The sequence below is a fragment of the Carassius auratus genome, chromosome 37 (genome assembly GCF_003368295.1).
Source record: "Carassius auratus strain Wakin chromosome 37, ASM336829v1, whole genome shotgun sequence".
Lineage (NCBI taxonomy): Eukaryota > Metazoa > Chordata > Actinopteri > Cypriniformes > Cyprinidae > Carassius > Carassius auratus.
This window is the reverse complement of record NC_039279.1, coordinates 2,126,661-2,145,047: the sequence shown is the minus strand read 5'-3', so window position 1 is coordinate 2,145,047 and position 18,387 is coordinate 2,126,661. Positions and strand designations below refer to the sequence as shown.

The 18,387-nt window shown below is 40.1% G+C and overlaps 1 protein-coding gene across 3 annotated transcripts in view; it reads left to right on the top strand.

Moving 5' to 3' along the window:
• Positions 1-5,656: 5,656 nt before the first annotated feature.
• The window catches only part of LOC113055866 (leucine zipper putative tumor suppressor 2 homolog), a 13,982-nt gene continuing 1,251 nt past the window's right edge, over positions 5,657-18,387 (top strand). The window contains exons 1-5 of one of the 3 annotated variants that reach the window (XM_026222241.1): positions 5,657-5,736; positions 14,286-14,726; positions 15,450-15,983; positions 17,064-17,333; positions 17,415-18,387. The exon at positions 17,415-18,387 is cut by the window's right edge and continues 1,251 nt beyond it. In XM_026222241.1, the coding sequence (XP_026078026.1) occupies positions 14,313-14,726; positions 15,450-15,983; positions 17,064-17,333; positions 17,415-18,020 (1,824 nt within the window). In that variant the 5' untranslated portion in view covers positions 5,657-5,736; positions 14,286-14,312 and the 3' untranslated portion in view covers positions 18,021-18,387. The other 2 variants (XM_026222243.1, XM_026222242.1) reach the window with 2 other exon arrangements.

The following is an 18,387-nucleotide window of genomic DNA, read 5'->3' as shown; positions in this document are numbered from 1 at the left end:
ACTCTTCTTTGGCCGGTTCAACTTCTTCTCTCGTATCGCCCAGGCTCCAAAAATATAAAACCTGATGCCCTCTCCCGTCTTTACAGAGATACAAAAGGAACCAGTGTATCTACTGAAACAATTATCCCTAAAGAGATTGTGGTAGGGTCCCTCTCCTGGGACGTGGAGAGGAGAGTGCTGGAAGCCATACGAGAGAGAGAGGTGCCGAGGGAGTGCCCAGAGGGTAGACTTTTCGTGCCGGATGGGCTGCGCCCTGAAGTCCTCCAGTGGGGGCATTCATCCAAGTTAGTCTGTCATCCTGGGGTTCGGAGATCTCTGGCTGCCATCCGCCAGCGATTTTGGTGGCCATCCATGGCCCAGGACGTCCAGGCAGTTTGTGTTTGCCTGCCCAATTGCGCCCAGAACAAGAGTTCTAATCAGCCTCCTGTTGGTCTGCTACAGCCCTTACCCATCCCCTCCCCGCCCCTGGTCACACATAGCCCTTGACTTTGTCACTGGTCTTCCACCATCGAGGGTAACACCGTAGTATTGACGGTGGTTGATCGCTTCTCTAAAGCGGGCCCATTTTCATCCCCCTTCCCAAACTGCCTTCAGCTAAGGAGACCGCTCAAGTGGCTGGTTTGACCACATCTTCCGGATTCATGGCCTTCCGGTGGACGTGGTTTCTGATAGGGGGCCACAGTTTGTCTCCCGATTCTGGAAGGAGTTCTGTCGACAGATCGGGGCCTCTACGAGTCTGTCGTCAGGTTTCACCCTCAGACCAATGGGCAGTCCGAGCGGGCAAACCAGGTTTTGGAACAAGCTCTCCGCTGCCTGACGTCCCATAATCCGAGTTCTTGGAGCCAACAGTTATCCTGGATTGAATATGCCCATAACTCCTTGCCAGTGGCGGCCACAGGTATGTCTCCATTCCAGTGCTCCATTGGTTTTCAACCTCCTATGTTCCCCTCACAGGAACCCGATGCTGCTGTTCCGTCTGCCTTAGCCTTCGTCCGCAGGTGTCGCCGCACCTGGAGGAGGGCTGAGGAAACCTTGGCTCGGGTTTCCAGACGAACCAAAGCAGCGGCTGACCGTCACCGTATTCCTGCTCCCCGCTACGTATGTGGTCAGAGAGTATGGCTGTCTACCAAGGACCTTCCTCTCCGGGTGGCTTCTCGCAAGTTAGCCCCCAGGTTCATGGGGCCATATCAGATCACCAAGGTATTGAGTCCGGTGGCGGTAAAGCTCAAGTTACCTCCCATACTTGGTCGGGTACACCCAGTCTTTCATGTTTCTCGGATCAAGCCTGTGTTTTCATTCTCGCCTTAACCCATCTGCTACTAACCCTCCCCCTCCCCGTCTAGTGGATGGTTCCCCAGCCTTCACTGTCAGGAGGTTGCTGGATGTCAGACGTCGTGGTCGGGGATTTCAGTATCTGGTGGACTGGGAGGGATATGGTCCGGATGAGAGGAGTTGGGTCCCGGCTCGGGATATTCTGGATCGGTCGCTGATCGAGGACTTCAACCGGCAGCGTGGTGGTACCTTCCCTGGAGCGCCAGGGGGCGCTCCTGGGAGGGGGGTAATGTCACGCCCCGGGCTGATCTGTCTGTTTTTCCCCATAGTGTGTGTTGTTTACACTTACCATGTGCTTCTGTGTCACCGTGGTGCCCGTCTCCGCCCTCTTGTTTCATTATTATCTTGTTATTGGTCACCATCACCTGCTCTGCATTATGATAATCACTCCTTCTCTATTTAGTCTCCTCATGTGTGCTGTCTGTTGTCAGATCGTCGAGTTGTTTTCGTCCATGTCTCAACTTTATCCACATCTCTTGTTTAGCCTACACAGAGATCGTGCCCGTTTTGTTTTCATCCTCTAGTTTGTTTGTTTTTTTTCCCACTTCCTCCTGCTTTCAGGCAGCGCTACTCTCCAGCCTTCCGTGTTAGAGCTCACCGATCGCTGTCACCCCTCTTCTTCGCCGCGCCACAGCGCGCCACCAGTTCCCCGCCTCAACAGCGCCCCCGCCTCCCTGTCAGTTTGTCCGGGCATTGCATCAGAGGATTTCCTAGTGGAATTCGTCCAGGAGGCTCTTTTGGATCTGCTCCAGACTGCCCTGTTCCTGGATAGTTTTTTGTTAATTCTCATTTTTATTTTTTTCTCTGTCCTTTGGAATTAAGCCATCTAATAAACTGACCTTTTGAGCACCTGCAACTGAGTCCCAGTCTCGCCCCTTGACAACAAATTGATGTTCACAATAGTTTAAAAAACAGATAGGTTTTAATGGTGACCACTAGATGGAAGCACATATTAAAATAATAACAAGTGTTACTGATCACCTACTTTCTGCTGACTAGTAAGTAAAAATTCATTTACTAGCTCTGTCCTTTCAAAACCACATGAACAAATAAGAAATGATGCAGAAAACAACAGTCATTATTTCCACACAGTGAAGATGAAAGGACTTGAACTGTCCGGCAAAAAAATAGAAATAGACAAAACTAAAATATAAATCATCATTAAAAGAGTTCATATGACCTTCCAAGTCATCTAAAGTCACATGAACTTTATGTGATGAACATATGCAGACATTGCATTCTCTCTTATGTATTTGACAGAGCCTTTGGGCAGTGCACTCGTACTTTACTGTAGCTAGAATTGATGATTTCTCTGCATGTTCCAGGACAAGAGCTGCCAGTGTTTCTGCCTGAGGCCAGTAGGACACAATGTTCCACATCAGTCAGATGATTGACAGTTTGCTTTAAACACAGCTTGCTGTTAACCCCGATTGAACCCAGATCTGCATCACAGCAGGACCTTATGACCTGATACAGGAGAGAGAGAGATGATGTCCTTCAGAAGCAGGTTAGGATTGGGTTTCTTTACTAGTCTCTTTACTCTTCAAATCGCAGGTTATCAGGAATAAACATTTACACATGCAACTAACATGCATGACCTAAAGACACATCAAAGCCACATCATCATCATCATCATCATCATCATACTCATCATCTCCCTGGACTGGGCCTCAAGCAATCAAGCCTAGAACAGTGTATTTTCTACGATCTGACATTGTTCTCATAGTTTCCGAGCAGAGCAGCTCATGCAGACGTCTGCGGTCAAATCTGGAGGCAATTCTGAGCCTGAACTCGCTGCAATCAGCTGAAACCTGATGTAGATGGAATGTGTGGATGGCAGACGTGGAACCAACGCACAGAAATTGGAACTGCATTTCTGTTTGCATTGCCCACAGGGTATTTGCATGTGACTAAATGGCAGAAAACATTCATTTATGTTAATATTTCTGGATTTGCACAATGGAACATGTGCAAACAAATCAAAGAAACCTCCATGAGCTCCTGTTTGGAGTGTGATGAATGTTTTTTACTGCAATGCAAATCATGCCAGGTGTGTGGATCTAGCACTGTTTCCTCTGTTTCAGCTGCAGGATTTTGTTTCCTGTCTAGATAAATATTAGACGCACAAACCAGCTTCATTCATGAGCTTTAATGTGGGACAAACCCAGGGTGTAAAAGTTTCACCTCAGACACACCTGACTGCCTCCTACTCACCGCACTGTCATACACACACACACACACACACACACACACACACAAACACATACACACACACACACGTTTGGACTGTTTTTTGATCAGATATTAACACGGATTTCAAACAGGACAGCTTTTTCAGACGCAAACGGACTTGAAGGATTGTGAACATTAATGATTTCAACTATATATTTACCCCTTAAAGCCAACCAAGTTGAATACATTTTTTGGCTTTTATTAAACTTATTGGCTCTATGCCTGTGTCTTCAACTTAAAAGTTTTAGTATATACTCCAAAAAAAATTTCAAAGATGGAGAGAAGATCATTGGAGTGCACTCTTTAAAATACAATTTCAGCCTTTCAATCAAATTTAATTCGATGTGTTACATGCCATTTCTATGTAATTACTTATGAAATTTTCTAGCAAAATCTGACTTAGCACATAGATACAATCAAATTCCCTTTTGTTTTATATGTTCTAAGAATATATTTTTTTCTGAATGTCATCTGGACATTTTGTTTGTTTGTTTAAGGAAACTTAAATTATATCCTTTTGCAAACATTATTGAAATGTTACATTAGAATTTTCTCAAAACAGGTAGCAACTTTGATTACGAACGTTCTAATCATTCTAATAACACAGAGCGAACATTCGAATCATGTTACTTGATACTAATAATGTTTGTTCATAACTTTCAGAGAACCTCGTCATATTTCTTAGAACTTTCTCTGGGTACAAGCATTACAGATCACACACACAACAACATATATGTGTTATACATGTCATAAGAGTATATTCACAGTCTGCTGACAGCTGATAAACACTCGCTGATGTCCGTTGGAGCAGTGGGAGACTGATTGCTGTGGGAACAACAATGAACAATAGCTCTGTTTGCCCACGTCAGGACATTCCTGGACATTCCAGAACATTACATTGTCTGATCTCTCACAGTCTGTTAACCCACCCGCTCTGTTTACCAGCCACAAGACTGAAACTCAAGACATAGATGAAGAAGAACCGGTCTTGCTTCAGTCTCTGCTCTGAGCTCATGCGTCCTCTCTCAGGTCAGCAGCGCTTCAACACACACAGGGGGAAAGCAGATCGTTTGTAAATGTGCGAGACCTTCCTGGCCCAGTTTCTCACAGAGATCTGCTCCAAGAACCAGAGAATCCTGGAGGCTTCTAGAAGACGGCACGCTGCTCTAAAGAGGCCAGGCACGTCTGGAATCTGCCGGCTTGCTGTGCATCAGATTCTCATGAGCTCAACGCTCTGGTTGGACCAGTTTTTCGAGTGTTTGTAGCATTCGAAGAGCTCAGGTCATAAAGAACACAGACACTCATTTCCTGTGCATGAAGGGATGGTCAGATTTCAGATGTGTGAGAACAGGTGGAAGAGAATGTTTAGGGTTTGACTGATGCATTTATATGATTCAACAGTAATTATATTAATCCATCACAGTTTCGCTCAAGAAACCAGAGGACATTCTGTAAATCCCTCAGGATCAGTGAGTAGCTTACATCTAAATATTTTTTCCAGGTTTTCTATAATTGTGGGTAAAAAAATGCCTGGAAAAGTTTTTTAATTTATATAAGGAATATAAACAACTGAATCTTCCAATGAACCCCATTCCATTTCCTTAAAACAAGTTACTAACTAACTAAATCTAGATAATACAATACAATAAAGCATTTAGAAAATAGATAGACAAAGAAAAAAAGAACATCAAAAATTTGCATTCTGTACATTCGTGGAAAATAACATATAATAAATATCAAACAATCAGGAAATAGGACTTGAATACTTTTTAGCTTTCTATGTAGGCTAGTAACGAAGAACATATAGCAAAATGTCTTGTGCTAAAAGACTGGAACCAAACCAAAAAACGACTGAACCGGAGAAATCACAAATCCTACTATTACGAAGGTCTATCTTATGAATATTCATTACGACGCAATGACGTTTTCATAGATATCCTGAGGCGTCCTGTCAATTAACCTCATTAATATTCATTACGCCAACCCTTCAACACAGCCGGACTCGTTCATTGGCAATCTGCGTAGCACCCGCCCACCAGCTTCAGGCGTTTATCCAATCGGTGAACCCCGCTTGACGCGCGTCACGTGATGTAATTAATATTCATGAGTCTGTAGTCAGTATCAGTGGCGAGCGCTCGGACGGTGGATGATGATCATAAAGTCTACAGTATGGTGAGTACAGCCAATTCTTCTGTACGATAATCTAACAGACAGATGAAATACAGATTGGTGTACTTTATGATCATGTTTTATATCGATGAGAGAAGTTATGGACTGTGACAGCGACAATGAAGCGGGTTTTCCCTCAGTTTCTGAAAGCGCCAATGTTGGCTTCGACGAGACAGAAAGGTTATTCTGACTACTTTCACTTATTCTTCACCGTTGGTTTGTTTATCAGTGACTATCTGAAGGTTTAAAGGTCTCTTTATATCAATTCTGTCACCGACTGTTTACAGTAAACAGCTAAACTTCCTCATTAGTTCAGCATTAACTAATCACTGTTGACATTAACGGTCAGATGAAGTTTCGTTTAACCCCTCGCTGTTCAAATGATCAAAGATATCCCATTATAAAAGCAAGAAACTGTTTAAAGAACGTTATTTCTTTTTTTAAAGGTAGTTTTATATATTTTATCTGTACAGACCCCTGTCTATAATTACTGTAAATGACTCTAATGATCTTTTTGCTTAATGTTTTGGTTTAGTCTCGTGTTTAATAGTGAAAATAGCTTCATAATAGCAATGTGTTGAAGTCTTAGCTCATTCAGTGTAAACAGTTGATAAAGAAGCCATATATATATATATTTACAAGCTAAAGTAAAATAGTTGCACAAGTGCAGTTTTCTTTCCCGTGTTTACATTTCCTGTTGAAACAGGAAGTTTATCTTAACTGGTCAAGGTCGGTTGGTTATTGGTCTGGTATTCTTTGCCAAAGCCAAAACAATATTTAATAACCATGTTTAACAGAGGAATTCCTGGTGAAAACTAAAGAAACATCTCCGTCCGTTTGAGAATGACATCTGGAAAGTACTGAAGTTGCTCATATTACTGGACGAAAATATTAAAAAGGTAGTTTTTAGGTAGTTCTTTTTATCTCACAGTTTAGACATCGTTTATAAGAAGAGCAAGATATAAACTCACAACTCTGCTTCGTTACAGAAACAAACAAAAAACAGTTGTGAGACATAAACTGAGAATTCTGAGAGAAAAAGTCAAAAGAGTGAGAAATGAAGTCATAATTACCTTTATTATTCTGCTTATTATTATTAATAATACATTCTAAAGCGTCAAACAGTCCTGAACAACAGGAAGTGCTGTAGGAAGATGTTCAGTGTTCAAATAAAGGTGTGAGCGTTAGTTTATACAAGTTCAGAGCTCATGCGTGTGATTGTGTGATGAACACTGAAAATAATACTGCCAAATAATACACGCACACTCCATGATAAACGTTGTCATGTGACTCCATTGCAGGTGAATGGATTATTTTGGAAATAACAGGTGATCTAGCATTGATGTCACACAAATGCACGTGAGTTTAAACCTGACAGGAGTTCAGTCAGACATTTATTGACCCAGTGACCTCGAATCAGCGGCGTTTCTGGGACGAATCACTGAATGAGGTTTGATCCTTAATGAAGTCTGTTTGATTAGACGAAGACGTTTCATTTCATCCTGTTAAATACAGTTGCTTTCTTGGATTTTGGGGTTTACGACCGCATTATTGCATGCTGTTTATTGGAACCGATGACAAAGAAAGTTTGGGAATGCCTGGTTTAGTAAATAATGTCATATTTTCAGCTATGGACGTCATAATGGAGATTTACTTTGTCATTTCGGCTCTTAACAGTGCTGTTGAGTCTTTTATCTGTGATGTCAAATCTGGATTCTGGCTCTACCTGTTCGCAGGTGTTTGAACAGATCAGCTTCCCTGAGCGCTTCCTTACTGCTCCGGTGTCTACAGCCTCACTGGTGATGAAAGGGGTGTTGTTTAGGCTTACAGATGTTAGTTCAATATTTGTAAAAGTCTCTATATGATGGCCATGAAGCAGAAGAGCTCTGGTTTCAGGCGTTTCCAGTGCTGATGGTGTGGGTGAAGCTCATGATGGTCAAACCCACATCCGCTGCTCCTCCAGTCAGTCTATAAACAAACTCTCTCTCTCTCTCTCTCTCTCACATACACACACACACACGCTCTGAGTGAAGGATGATGACATCATTTCCTGTGCAGCCACTTGTTGTTGATGTTGTTGTCGTCGCTCCTTTGGGAGCATCTCAAGGATTCTCAGGGAAGAATATGAGTGTGTGAGAGAAATTTTTTTTTTTATCTTAATTTCTAGTAAATCTTTCATTAGTTTTTGTCATTTGTATTTTTTTTTAATATGTAAAAATGTTATTCATTTTTATTTATGTTTTTGTTAAAAAAAGCTAAAAAAACTTAATTTACATAAAGTTATACTAAATAAAAATGAGAAATAAAATATGTTTTTTTCCCCAATATATTTATTTATTTTTATTTCAGGTAACAACTTTTTACAATTTAGTTTTAGTCAACGATAACCCTTACTTTAGAGTTAGCTAGTGTATTCCATATCATTACAATAAATTAGTAAATTACAATAGTTATATTTAAATCTAAAATGTATTTCTTATGGAAGAATCTGAGTGTATGAGAGAAAGAGAAATAAACAGTATTTTCAGTGAGAAAATGACAGTAAAAATCTTAATTTTAAAATATTTAAATTTTAGATACTATTATAGTTTTTATTAATATTTCAAATTAGTATTTTCTTTCATCTTAATTGTAGTCATTTGTTTTTATTTTTATTTTTTCAGTTTTAGTAAAAAAAAAGCTAAAAGCCTTAATTTACATAAAGTTAAACTAAATCAAAATGAGACATAAAATAAGTATCTTTTTGTAAATATATTGTCATGATTCTGCCCTCGTGTCCTTGATTTTCCCTAGTCTTGAGGCAGGATCATGACAGACCCGTGTTTTGTGTACAAGCACATGGCCTTGCCTTTGGGCCATGTGCTTGTGTTGTCTCGTTCCCTTGCCCCGCCCCCCTTGTTAACCTAGTCGTGTCTTGATTGTCCCATCTGTGCCACCTGTCGTGTCTTGATTGTTCCCTCTATTTAGATCTCCAAGTGTGCTCTGTCTTGCGTTGGTTCATTGTCATTGTGATTGTACCTCAACTGTGTCCTACAATTGTGATTGTGTGTGAGATTGTGCTGTACCCGCTGAAGTCCTTGTATTACCGTGAGTGTTTATAGTTAGTATTTAGAGTCCTTGTTTATCTTGTCAGTCCAGTCCTGTTTTAGTTATTTAGTCTTTACCTTGCCCTTGTTTTCCCCCTCGTGGGTTTTTATTTCCCCTTTTTGTAATAAACCCTTTGTTTGAGAATCCCTGTCTGCACCTGAGTTCCTCCCTTACCAATACCTGACATATATTTTATTTATATTTCAGGTAACAACTTTTTACAATTTAGTTTTAGCTCTTCGGTATACTTTAGTGTTTTCCATTTAATTACAGTAATTATTAAATTGAGTGAAATGTATTTAAATCTAAAAATAATATTTTCACAATGCAAAAGATCCTAAAACAGGCTTTATTTTCAGATGCATTCTTAAAAGGCTTTGTGAGACTCACGTCTATGCTGCTTTTATCGAGTTTGTTTTGCAATCTATTAATATAATTGTATTATATCTGAAATGCACATGAATCAGGTGTGGCTTCCCGTAACCCTTGGTTCTCTGAAAACGCTATTAATGCGTGCTCTATTTATAGAGCCGTCATCGGAGCAGACGAAGCCTTTTGTGTGTGTTAAAGGTCTCCGTTGTGATTGATTTTCATCAGATATCAGTCGAGACAAAAGCAGACGTTCAGTCGTTTATATAAAGACTGAGAGAGATGCAGTAGTTCAGCCGAACGTGGAGATTGTGTGATTGTTTCCTCGCTTCGGTGTTTGATCTGTGGAACATTATAAGAGATGATCAGCAAACATGATCTTCACAGACAGTGAGACTTAACCTCTAAAAAGGATGAAAAAGCACAATAAAAGCGCCATCAAAGTGTCTATCTGAATTGTCATACAATGCTTTGTGTCAAATCATGCAGGAACTGAGTGGATCTTTTCACGTCTTACTCTCTCTGAATTCTCTGAATCTTCATGGGTTAATCGTCAGGGATTTCTGTTTTTCTTTGGTCATCTAAAGTAGGTCTGTTGTAGGCAGGGTTCCCAGTGAGAGCTTGGCACCGCCGGGCACCCGAAGTGACCCACAGCTGTCCGGATCTCTGTCCTCGTGTCCCAGCACAGAAACACAAGCACACAAACTGGGCCGCGATGATCGCAGAAGAGTCAGAGGATTCAGAGCAGTGCTGCAAATACAGATTCAGATAAAGGATTCGTTCTCCACAATGACTAAACTCAAACTCAACAACAGGACAAGTGCTGAGTTAGAACTTCAAGCACTGATCAAAGGAATTAATAAAGATAAATGCAATAGAAAATGCTATTTCTGTTGCCGTTAATGCGTTTGGCACTTACATGGCATTTAAGATATACATTTGTTTTTATTAATTTCATGCATTTTTGCCCTTCATGCAATTGAAATGCATTACTTATATTCATCTGCAGATGCTTTTATCCAAAGTTACTTGTATTGCATTCAAGCCATACATTGGATCAGGTCATGCATTCATTCCATGGGAATCGCACCCATGACCTTGGCATTGCAAGCACCATGTTAAATTTTAACGAAACCGCAAGTAACACATTACATTAAACATGAAATTTAGAAGTATTTGTTGTAAATCATACAAGACATCAGCCCTTGACCCAGAATCTCTTGTGCTTGTATCAGAATATATTTTTAATGGCCTCATTCTGAGAAATCTGATCATAAATATGTTTGCTGATCAAACGCAGGAGCAGATCCCAGCATCACACATCGTCTCTTATATAACAGCAGCCCTGCAGGATTTAGTGACCCGAGGACTGATAACAACAACATTATCAACTCAAGTTTAAAGGAATAGTTCACCCAAAAAAACAATCAATATATTTCGTCCCTAATATAGATGATAAACATTATGAATGGGTGACAAGATTGTAAATTCAAAGCTTGTGTTAATAAAACATCATATTATGTGCAGATGCAAGACGTCCTGATAGAAAGTGTGTTTGTGCGGGTCAATGTTGTCTGAAGCTGATCCTGATTATATGTTCTCGTCTCGTGTCGTTCTGTTCTCTTCACTGGATCTTGGATCTTGTTGCTTTGCTCTTCCTGTAGAACAAATTTTACTGTGTCCAGTGTGACCTATTTACAGGACCTGAGAGAGACACACGGCACGCTGTAGCCTACTTACACTAGCCTATATATACCAGCACAGCACGCTCATTCAAAAGTTAGCTCTGGAGGTGTGTGTGAAGAGAGATGATGATGTATTTAATCAGTGTTTGCATTCATCACTGTCATTATGAGTGTTTATTTCTTCAAGCTTCACTGTTAGTATTGCTCAATGCAAATGCAATGCACTGAAGTCAAATCATTGTTTTGGGTTCGTCAGATGACATTCAGTGTGTTGTGTTCTTATAGTAGATGTCTGCCATGAACTCATCTGCTCTCAGCGATCTCTGATTTTCTACGTTGAGCTATTTGTGATGCTCGTATGTCCCTGAGGTCTGATCACACAGATCTGTGGCCCAGAATACTTTACAAGAAGTAAAATTAGTAGCAGCTCATCTAAAAACTGAAGATGATGAGGGTCGCGTTTACACCTTCTATTAACATCCGTCTCAGCTGATCCCATCGCAAGGGAACAGCATTAAATAGCCAGATAACAGGGAACCTTCTCAGAATGTTATAAACGTTAATGGTACGTTTGTTCAGAGATTTAAAAAAAAAATGGATTGTTTTTTTTTCACGAAACATTTTAAATGTTCCGACATTTGAAACCACTTTGGAAACTTTTGGAATTCAAAAGTTGCAACTTTTGAAACATTTAAAAGTAACATTCTCATAAATGCAAAAATGATACAATGGAATGTTCCCGTAAACAAGAAAATAATGTTTTGAAAAATCCAGGTGGAAAAAGCAATTAAAAAAAGTACCTCAATATCTTGAATCTTTTTTTTATTTCTTATTTTAAAGCTTGGTTTTATCTTGTTTTCATTTATTTTAAGTCATCTCGAGGCCCTCTAGTGGACGTCGGACGCCTGGTTGAGAATCACTGAATCATTAGAGTGTGTGTGTGTGAGTGTGTGTTTAATAGTTCTGTACGGTCTAGAGTTGTTGGTATTGTTTTGATTGTGGAACATTCCTGTAACATGCCATCATTACTGATGAAATAGAGAAAAGGGAAGAAACAGGAGGCTGGAGAGCGCTAGGAGGGATTTGAGAACAAACGCTGTTCTCTCTAGGATGGAGACTGAGCTACATTTAACACACACACACACACACACACAGTGAGAATGTAGTACTTCAGCCAGTGAAAGTGAAGCGACTGACGGACACAGATGCATCGTATCACTGACACAGAACCAAACGACATGCAGGATTTAACATCAGGTATGTGACTAACAGAACCGTGTGTGTGTGTGTGTGTGTGTGTGTGTGTAACTGTGTCATTGTTTGACAGGCAGCAGGAGACCACGAGTTCAATCTTAAAACCCTGTTATGCCTAAAGACACTTGCATTGCTCAGACTAAATGAAATATTATCTCATCTCAAATGACATCTATTAACAGCTGCATAAAGGACAAAATGTTTATGGAATGTTCTTGTAACTTTATTAATATTTGATATATTTTCTTATCATGCTCCTTGAACAAATTTCTCTGGATGTCTTGATGTTATCTGCAGTTGTTGAACGTTCTCATAATGTTGAGAAAATGTTCTTAGAACAACATTCTCAAAATGTCCTCATGTTTTTTGTAACCTTTTAAGTTATATTTTGGATGAAAAAGATAGTAGCATGTTGTAAAACTGTTTTTTTGTAACGTTTAAGCAACATTATAATCATGATAAGAAAACTGGTTTTAAACAACGGTTGTATTACCTAAATTTGTTCCCCGAGGCATCACGATCTCTGTATTTGAAAGCAGACATACAAATCTTGGCAAATCTGAGCAGTTTGAGATACTGAGAAGAGACATTAAATTACTGTATTTTTTTTTATCTTGAGATACATCTGAGAAACATTAGATAACATTCACAACTCATTTGACTTCCGTACAAATGAATCTGAAAATTCCAACAACAACTGGAATTAAGGAAGTAAATGAGTCTGTTTTCATGTCATGTGACTTTAAGCAAAATCCTCACATTGCATTGTTCTGTGTTTAATCTCATTGTTGTCTTCAACAAAATGTCAGATTAGTCAGAGGGAAGTAGGAGGCAGCTCGAGTCACGCTGCTTTTGGAGTGTTTTCTGCGTCTCAGAACAATGAACAGGACAGCGACGTGATGTTTAGCAGAAAAACAACGTTATGTTGATGCATTTGTTCAAAGCAGCACAGTAGGCTTTCTGTAAATACAGATCTGACGACTCAAACAACCAAGTGAGGGATTTTGGCTGCAGTCAGATTTTCATTACATTTGTATTCATTATGCAAACTGACTTGAGGAACAAGCAGTCCATCATAGTACACGATGGCAAGAGGAAACTAGATCAAGCACACAAACTAGAGCAGAAGAGGAAGATGTAGATTCATTTTTCACATTTAAAGAGGAGTAATTGTAGCATGTGTATTTGTTTATGACTGTAGCTAGTTTAGTTCTTCTGTCTTCAGCTGTTTTCTGAAGGTTATGATGGTCATATGGAGATTTAATCTCATTCCACCGCTCAGGAACAGAGACGGTGAAGGGTCTGGAAAGCAACTTTGTACAGTGTTGTGTGTAATTTCTGAAAGCCTTCAATTTAATGCTGGGAGTTCAGCGGTAAGTGATTCGTTACTTAATGATTCAGTGTTTTTGAACGAATCAAGTGAGTCAATGATTCAGTGAGTCATTCATAAAGAATATGTAAGTAAGAGCCGATAAAACACTGATGGGAATATTGTTTCAGAGTAAATTACATTTACACCACCAAAAAACGCCGCAACTTTTCTTTCTTGACATCAACTTTTTTAACTGGACGAGTGAAAGATTTATAAACAAAATGTTTGAACTTTTATTAAAATAGCAACTTGCTCCACTTCTGAAATGACTTTGTTTTGCTGCTTATGTCTTTTAGGCAGGGCACGAACTTGTGTTAAAGGTTAAGTGTCTAATTTCTGCTTCACCAAAATGATTCATAATTAGTTTGAACAGCCCAACATGACATCACCCTGTGGCAGATCTATACAGGTGGAGCTGGGGATGGTGAGGGGCTCACATGTTTATTCACATGTGAATAATGAACCTATCGGACTGCGCCATCTAAAGTTTCATGACAGAACTTTCTATTAATTATGCAGCTCTGAAATACAATGCAAAATGGCTGCGAGAGCAGTTTCTTACACAATCTGATTAAAGCAAAGCGAACACACAGATGTTATAAACGGTTATTTAATCAGCTTTAGTGAATGTATTGTTTGAAACTGTTGAAGCAGATCAAATTGGGATGCATTTTTCTAATCTAGATTAATCCCATATGCTGCTGAACACTTGTGTGTTAAACTACACAGATCCTACACAGACATTCATGGTTTGTCCAGTTAACCTGTGTTTTCTCTCGGTGCAGGTGTTCTGATCTGGTGTGTCATCGGTCATGGCGCTGGTCCAGTCTCTCCCCGTGTCTATTGACCATCCGGGACCAGGCCTGGACCCGCGTCTCCATCCCGCCTCACCTCCCATGATGGGAGCGATGGGTGCCGTCAGCAGCATGATGCAGAGTCACGTCTCTTATCCTGACCGCGCTAACATTGAGGTCAGCACCAGATTCCGCAAGGGCACGCCGGGCTCCGGACGCCTGCTGTCCGAAACCTCACAGGACGCTCAGAGGGGAAGCCGGACTCCGTCCAGCAAGAGGAGGAACATCGCTAGTAGGACCAAGGGCTTCGGTACTCGTTCATATTCGCATGAGGACTTGATAAGGGACTGGGAAGATAATCATTTGGATGTGGGTACAACTGGTTTGGACGCACCTCCGAAACTGGTTCCAGTGTCTGGACAATTAGAAAGAGTGAGTGTTATGGTTTAATAAAATAATTCAGTTATCCTTCCCTCCTGTCACTCCCTGGGTTATAATAAGGCCAATAGCTTAAAGAAAAAAAAGTGAATAAAACAACATTTTATATATATACATATGATATATAATCACTCACACTGACACATACACACACACATATATTTATATATGTATGTATATATAAATTCTAATATTGTACAGAATATATATATATTTATTTATTTTTATTAAGTTAAATTAAGTATTTTTATACATTGAAATATTTTAAGTGGAATTTATTTATTTTTTTTGGAATTTATTTTTAAGCATTTTTAATATATATTATACATTTTATTACATTAATTGTTTTATTTTTTATGTATTAAATTTTTATTAATTTTATTAATTAAATTATATTGTATTTACATTTATTAAATAAGATCTAGATTATGAGAAAGGTCTTCAGCACAACAAACTTGCTAACACTATTAAATGTAATGTTTACCTATAATATCACTTTTATTTATTCTATATTGTGCTGGTTATGCAATTTTTAATGCTTTATTATTTTAATTTCCTTCAAACATTTTATGACTGTTTTTTAATTAATTTTATGGAAAGCATTTGTATTAAATATCACTGTGAATGATATGTGCTGTATAAAACTGGCCCATTTAACATTCCAAACAAAAAGTTTTGATCAAGATCCTGATGATTTCTGGTGTTTGTTTCTCTCAGAACGTTCAGCAGGCCATAATCAGACCCACTGCCTTCAAACCCGTGCTCCCTAGGAGCCGTAACGGCGTGCAGTATCTGTCCCCGCGGCTCGGAGCCGGTCTGTCGGGAAGCCAAGGAAACCTCAGCATGAGTTCTGCAGAGGACGAAGATGTTGGGCCGGCGACCATGGAACGGCGCAGTTCTTACAGCGGCGCTCGCAACGCTTTGACCAGCCAGTCCTTTACCATGACGGACACGGCTCGCAACTCTTTAACCAACCTGCCGGCGTATAACAGCCCCGTGTACAACCCCAGCCACAGCGAGGCGAGCAAACATCACGGAAACTCCAACTCGGACAGCGGCCGCTCCTCGTCCAGCAAGAGCACGGGCTCCCTGAGCGGCCGCGGACCCCTGCTGACCGAACCGCTGTCCCCGGCACCCATCCAGACCTACGAGGCCATCGTCAGAGACCTGGAGGACAAGCTGAGGGAGCGAGACCTGGAGCTGCAGCAGCTCCGAGAAAACCTGGACGACAACGAAGTAGCCATCTGTCAGGTGTGTGAGAGACGGATTTCATCTCCAACAACTCTAAACCAGAAGCAGCCTGTATTCGGAGGATTTATCAAGATGAGAATTAGCTTTATTCCTGTAGAAATAAGTTTTTAATAATAATAATTATAATAGTAATGATAGACATTTAAATGGACATGAAAATTAGTCAAAATCTGGTATAATGCATTAAATAGAAACATTTATGTTAAAAAATTTACACTGTCCCTTTTCAAATAAATTAAAAGGGAGAAAAATTTTATACTTATAAAAAAATTATATATATATATATATATATATATACTGTATATACACACACAATATATGTAAACTTATTTTATATTTTAATACTTTATTGTAATAAAATATATATATATATATATATATATATATATATATATATATATATATATATATATATATATATATATATAATTTTTTTAAATGTATGTAATTTTTTTAAATAATTTACCATATATGTATATATATATATATATATATATATATATACATACATACACGCACAATATGTAAACAATTTATAATTGAATACTATTGTTTTTTAATCTACAACAATTATTTAATATATTAAAATAAAGAATTACATTTAAAAATATATGTATTTTTTACGTACAATTTATTGTAATTTTTGTAAATGCTAAAAAAAAAAAAATTGTACCATTGTTTGTCATTCAAGTCCTTTCCTATTGCTTCACTGAGGGGAAAAAATAAATATATACTTTATATCTGTTCAAACAACCCAAATTCACAATTTCAAATACTGTTTTGTCTTAAATTGTGATTAATCCTTGGTTTGGTTCAGGGCTCAGATCAGTGTTTTCTAATATCTATAAATAAAACGATGAGGAAATGACATTTAGTACAAAAACAACACACTACAATTCTAACGATAACAGAGAAACAATATCATTGGAATCACAAGGGATAAAAACATTAACAGCCAATCAGAATCCATCCTGCTTTCGTGGTTGGTGCAGATGCTAATATAGGTTTAGTTTTTGGTGTTAAGCACACAAACTCCAGTCACAGATTCTAAAGGTTGTGTGTGTGTGTGTGTGTGTGCAGGTGTACGAGGAGCGCCAGAAGCGCACAGAGCTGGAGATGGAGGAGTTCAGACAGACGTGTGCGGCGAAGATGCAGAAGGCGTCTCATAAAGCGCAGCGCGAGCATCAGCTCCTGCAGCTCCAGGTGTTTCAGCTTCAGCAGGAGAAGAAGAAGCAGCAGGACGACATGACACAGCTCCTGCAGGAGCACCAGAGACTCGAGGAGCGCTGCACATCCTACGAACGAGAACACACACAGCTGGGGCCCAGACTGGAGGAGACCAAGTGGGAGGTGAGGAGTCACAGACACTTCTGTTTTGTTTAGCAAAAACTCAGAACTCAATGACCTCTGACCTCCTTGTGTCTCTCTCAGGTGTGTCAGAAGTCTGGAGAGATCTCCCTGCTGAAGCAGCAGATGAAGGACCTGCAGGCGGATCTGGCGCAGCGTGTCGGTGAGCTGGTGACGCTGCGTGGACAGCTGCGAGAGGTTCGAGCCGAGCTTCAGACGTGTCAGAGTCAGCTGCAGGAGGCGCACACAGCCTCACACACACGGACGCTGGAGCTCGAGGTCTGCGAGAACGAACTGCAGCGCCGCAAGAGCGAGAACCAGCTGCTCCGGGACAAAATAAGCCGTCTGGAGGAAGAGTCGTCTCACCTGCGCACAGACGACAGCGAGGAGCTGAAGGCACACAAGCAGCAGATCGACCGGCTGAAGGCGGAGCTCGCTTACGAAACCCAGCGCTCGTCCAATCAGGCGTCAGCGTTTGAGAGCGAGAGAAAGAGCTGGGAGGAGGAGAAGGATAAAGTGATCCGCTATCAGTCTCAGCTGCAGCAGAACTACGTGCAGATGTACAAGAGGAACCGAGATCTGGAGCGATCGCTCCGTCAGCTCAGCCTCGAGCTGGAGAACCGGGAACAGGACGATGACAGCAGCGGGAACGAAGTCACGTTCGACGACATCGCTGCGACCGAGATCTGACATCAGTAATCGTCTACTGCCGCACTCATTTCAGATTGTGCCGAGTTAGAAACCGTTCACACAGAATGCGTTTTTAGAAAGCGAGACACATTAATGCGTGAGTGCAAAGGTCAAACACATGCATGGAGCGTTGAGAACCAGTGGAATCTGTGTGAACGGCTCCTAATACCTTTTCATGTTTGTTAAATGATTAGTGTGGCACAATAATTGGTGCAACTTCGTTAACTCTGTGTCATTCATTCTTTTGGACATGTGACACAAACTCACAGAAGTGCACTTTTTATTTCCATCAGCTACGTTTCCATCCAAAGTTGCAAATAAAACTTGGAACACTGCGTAAAACTGTCGCGAATAAAGCACGTTTCCA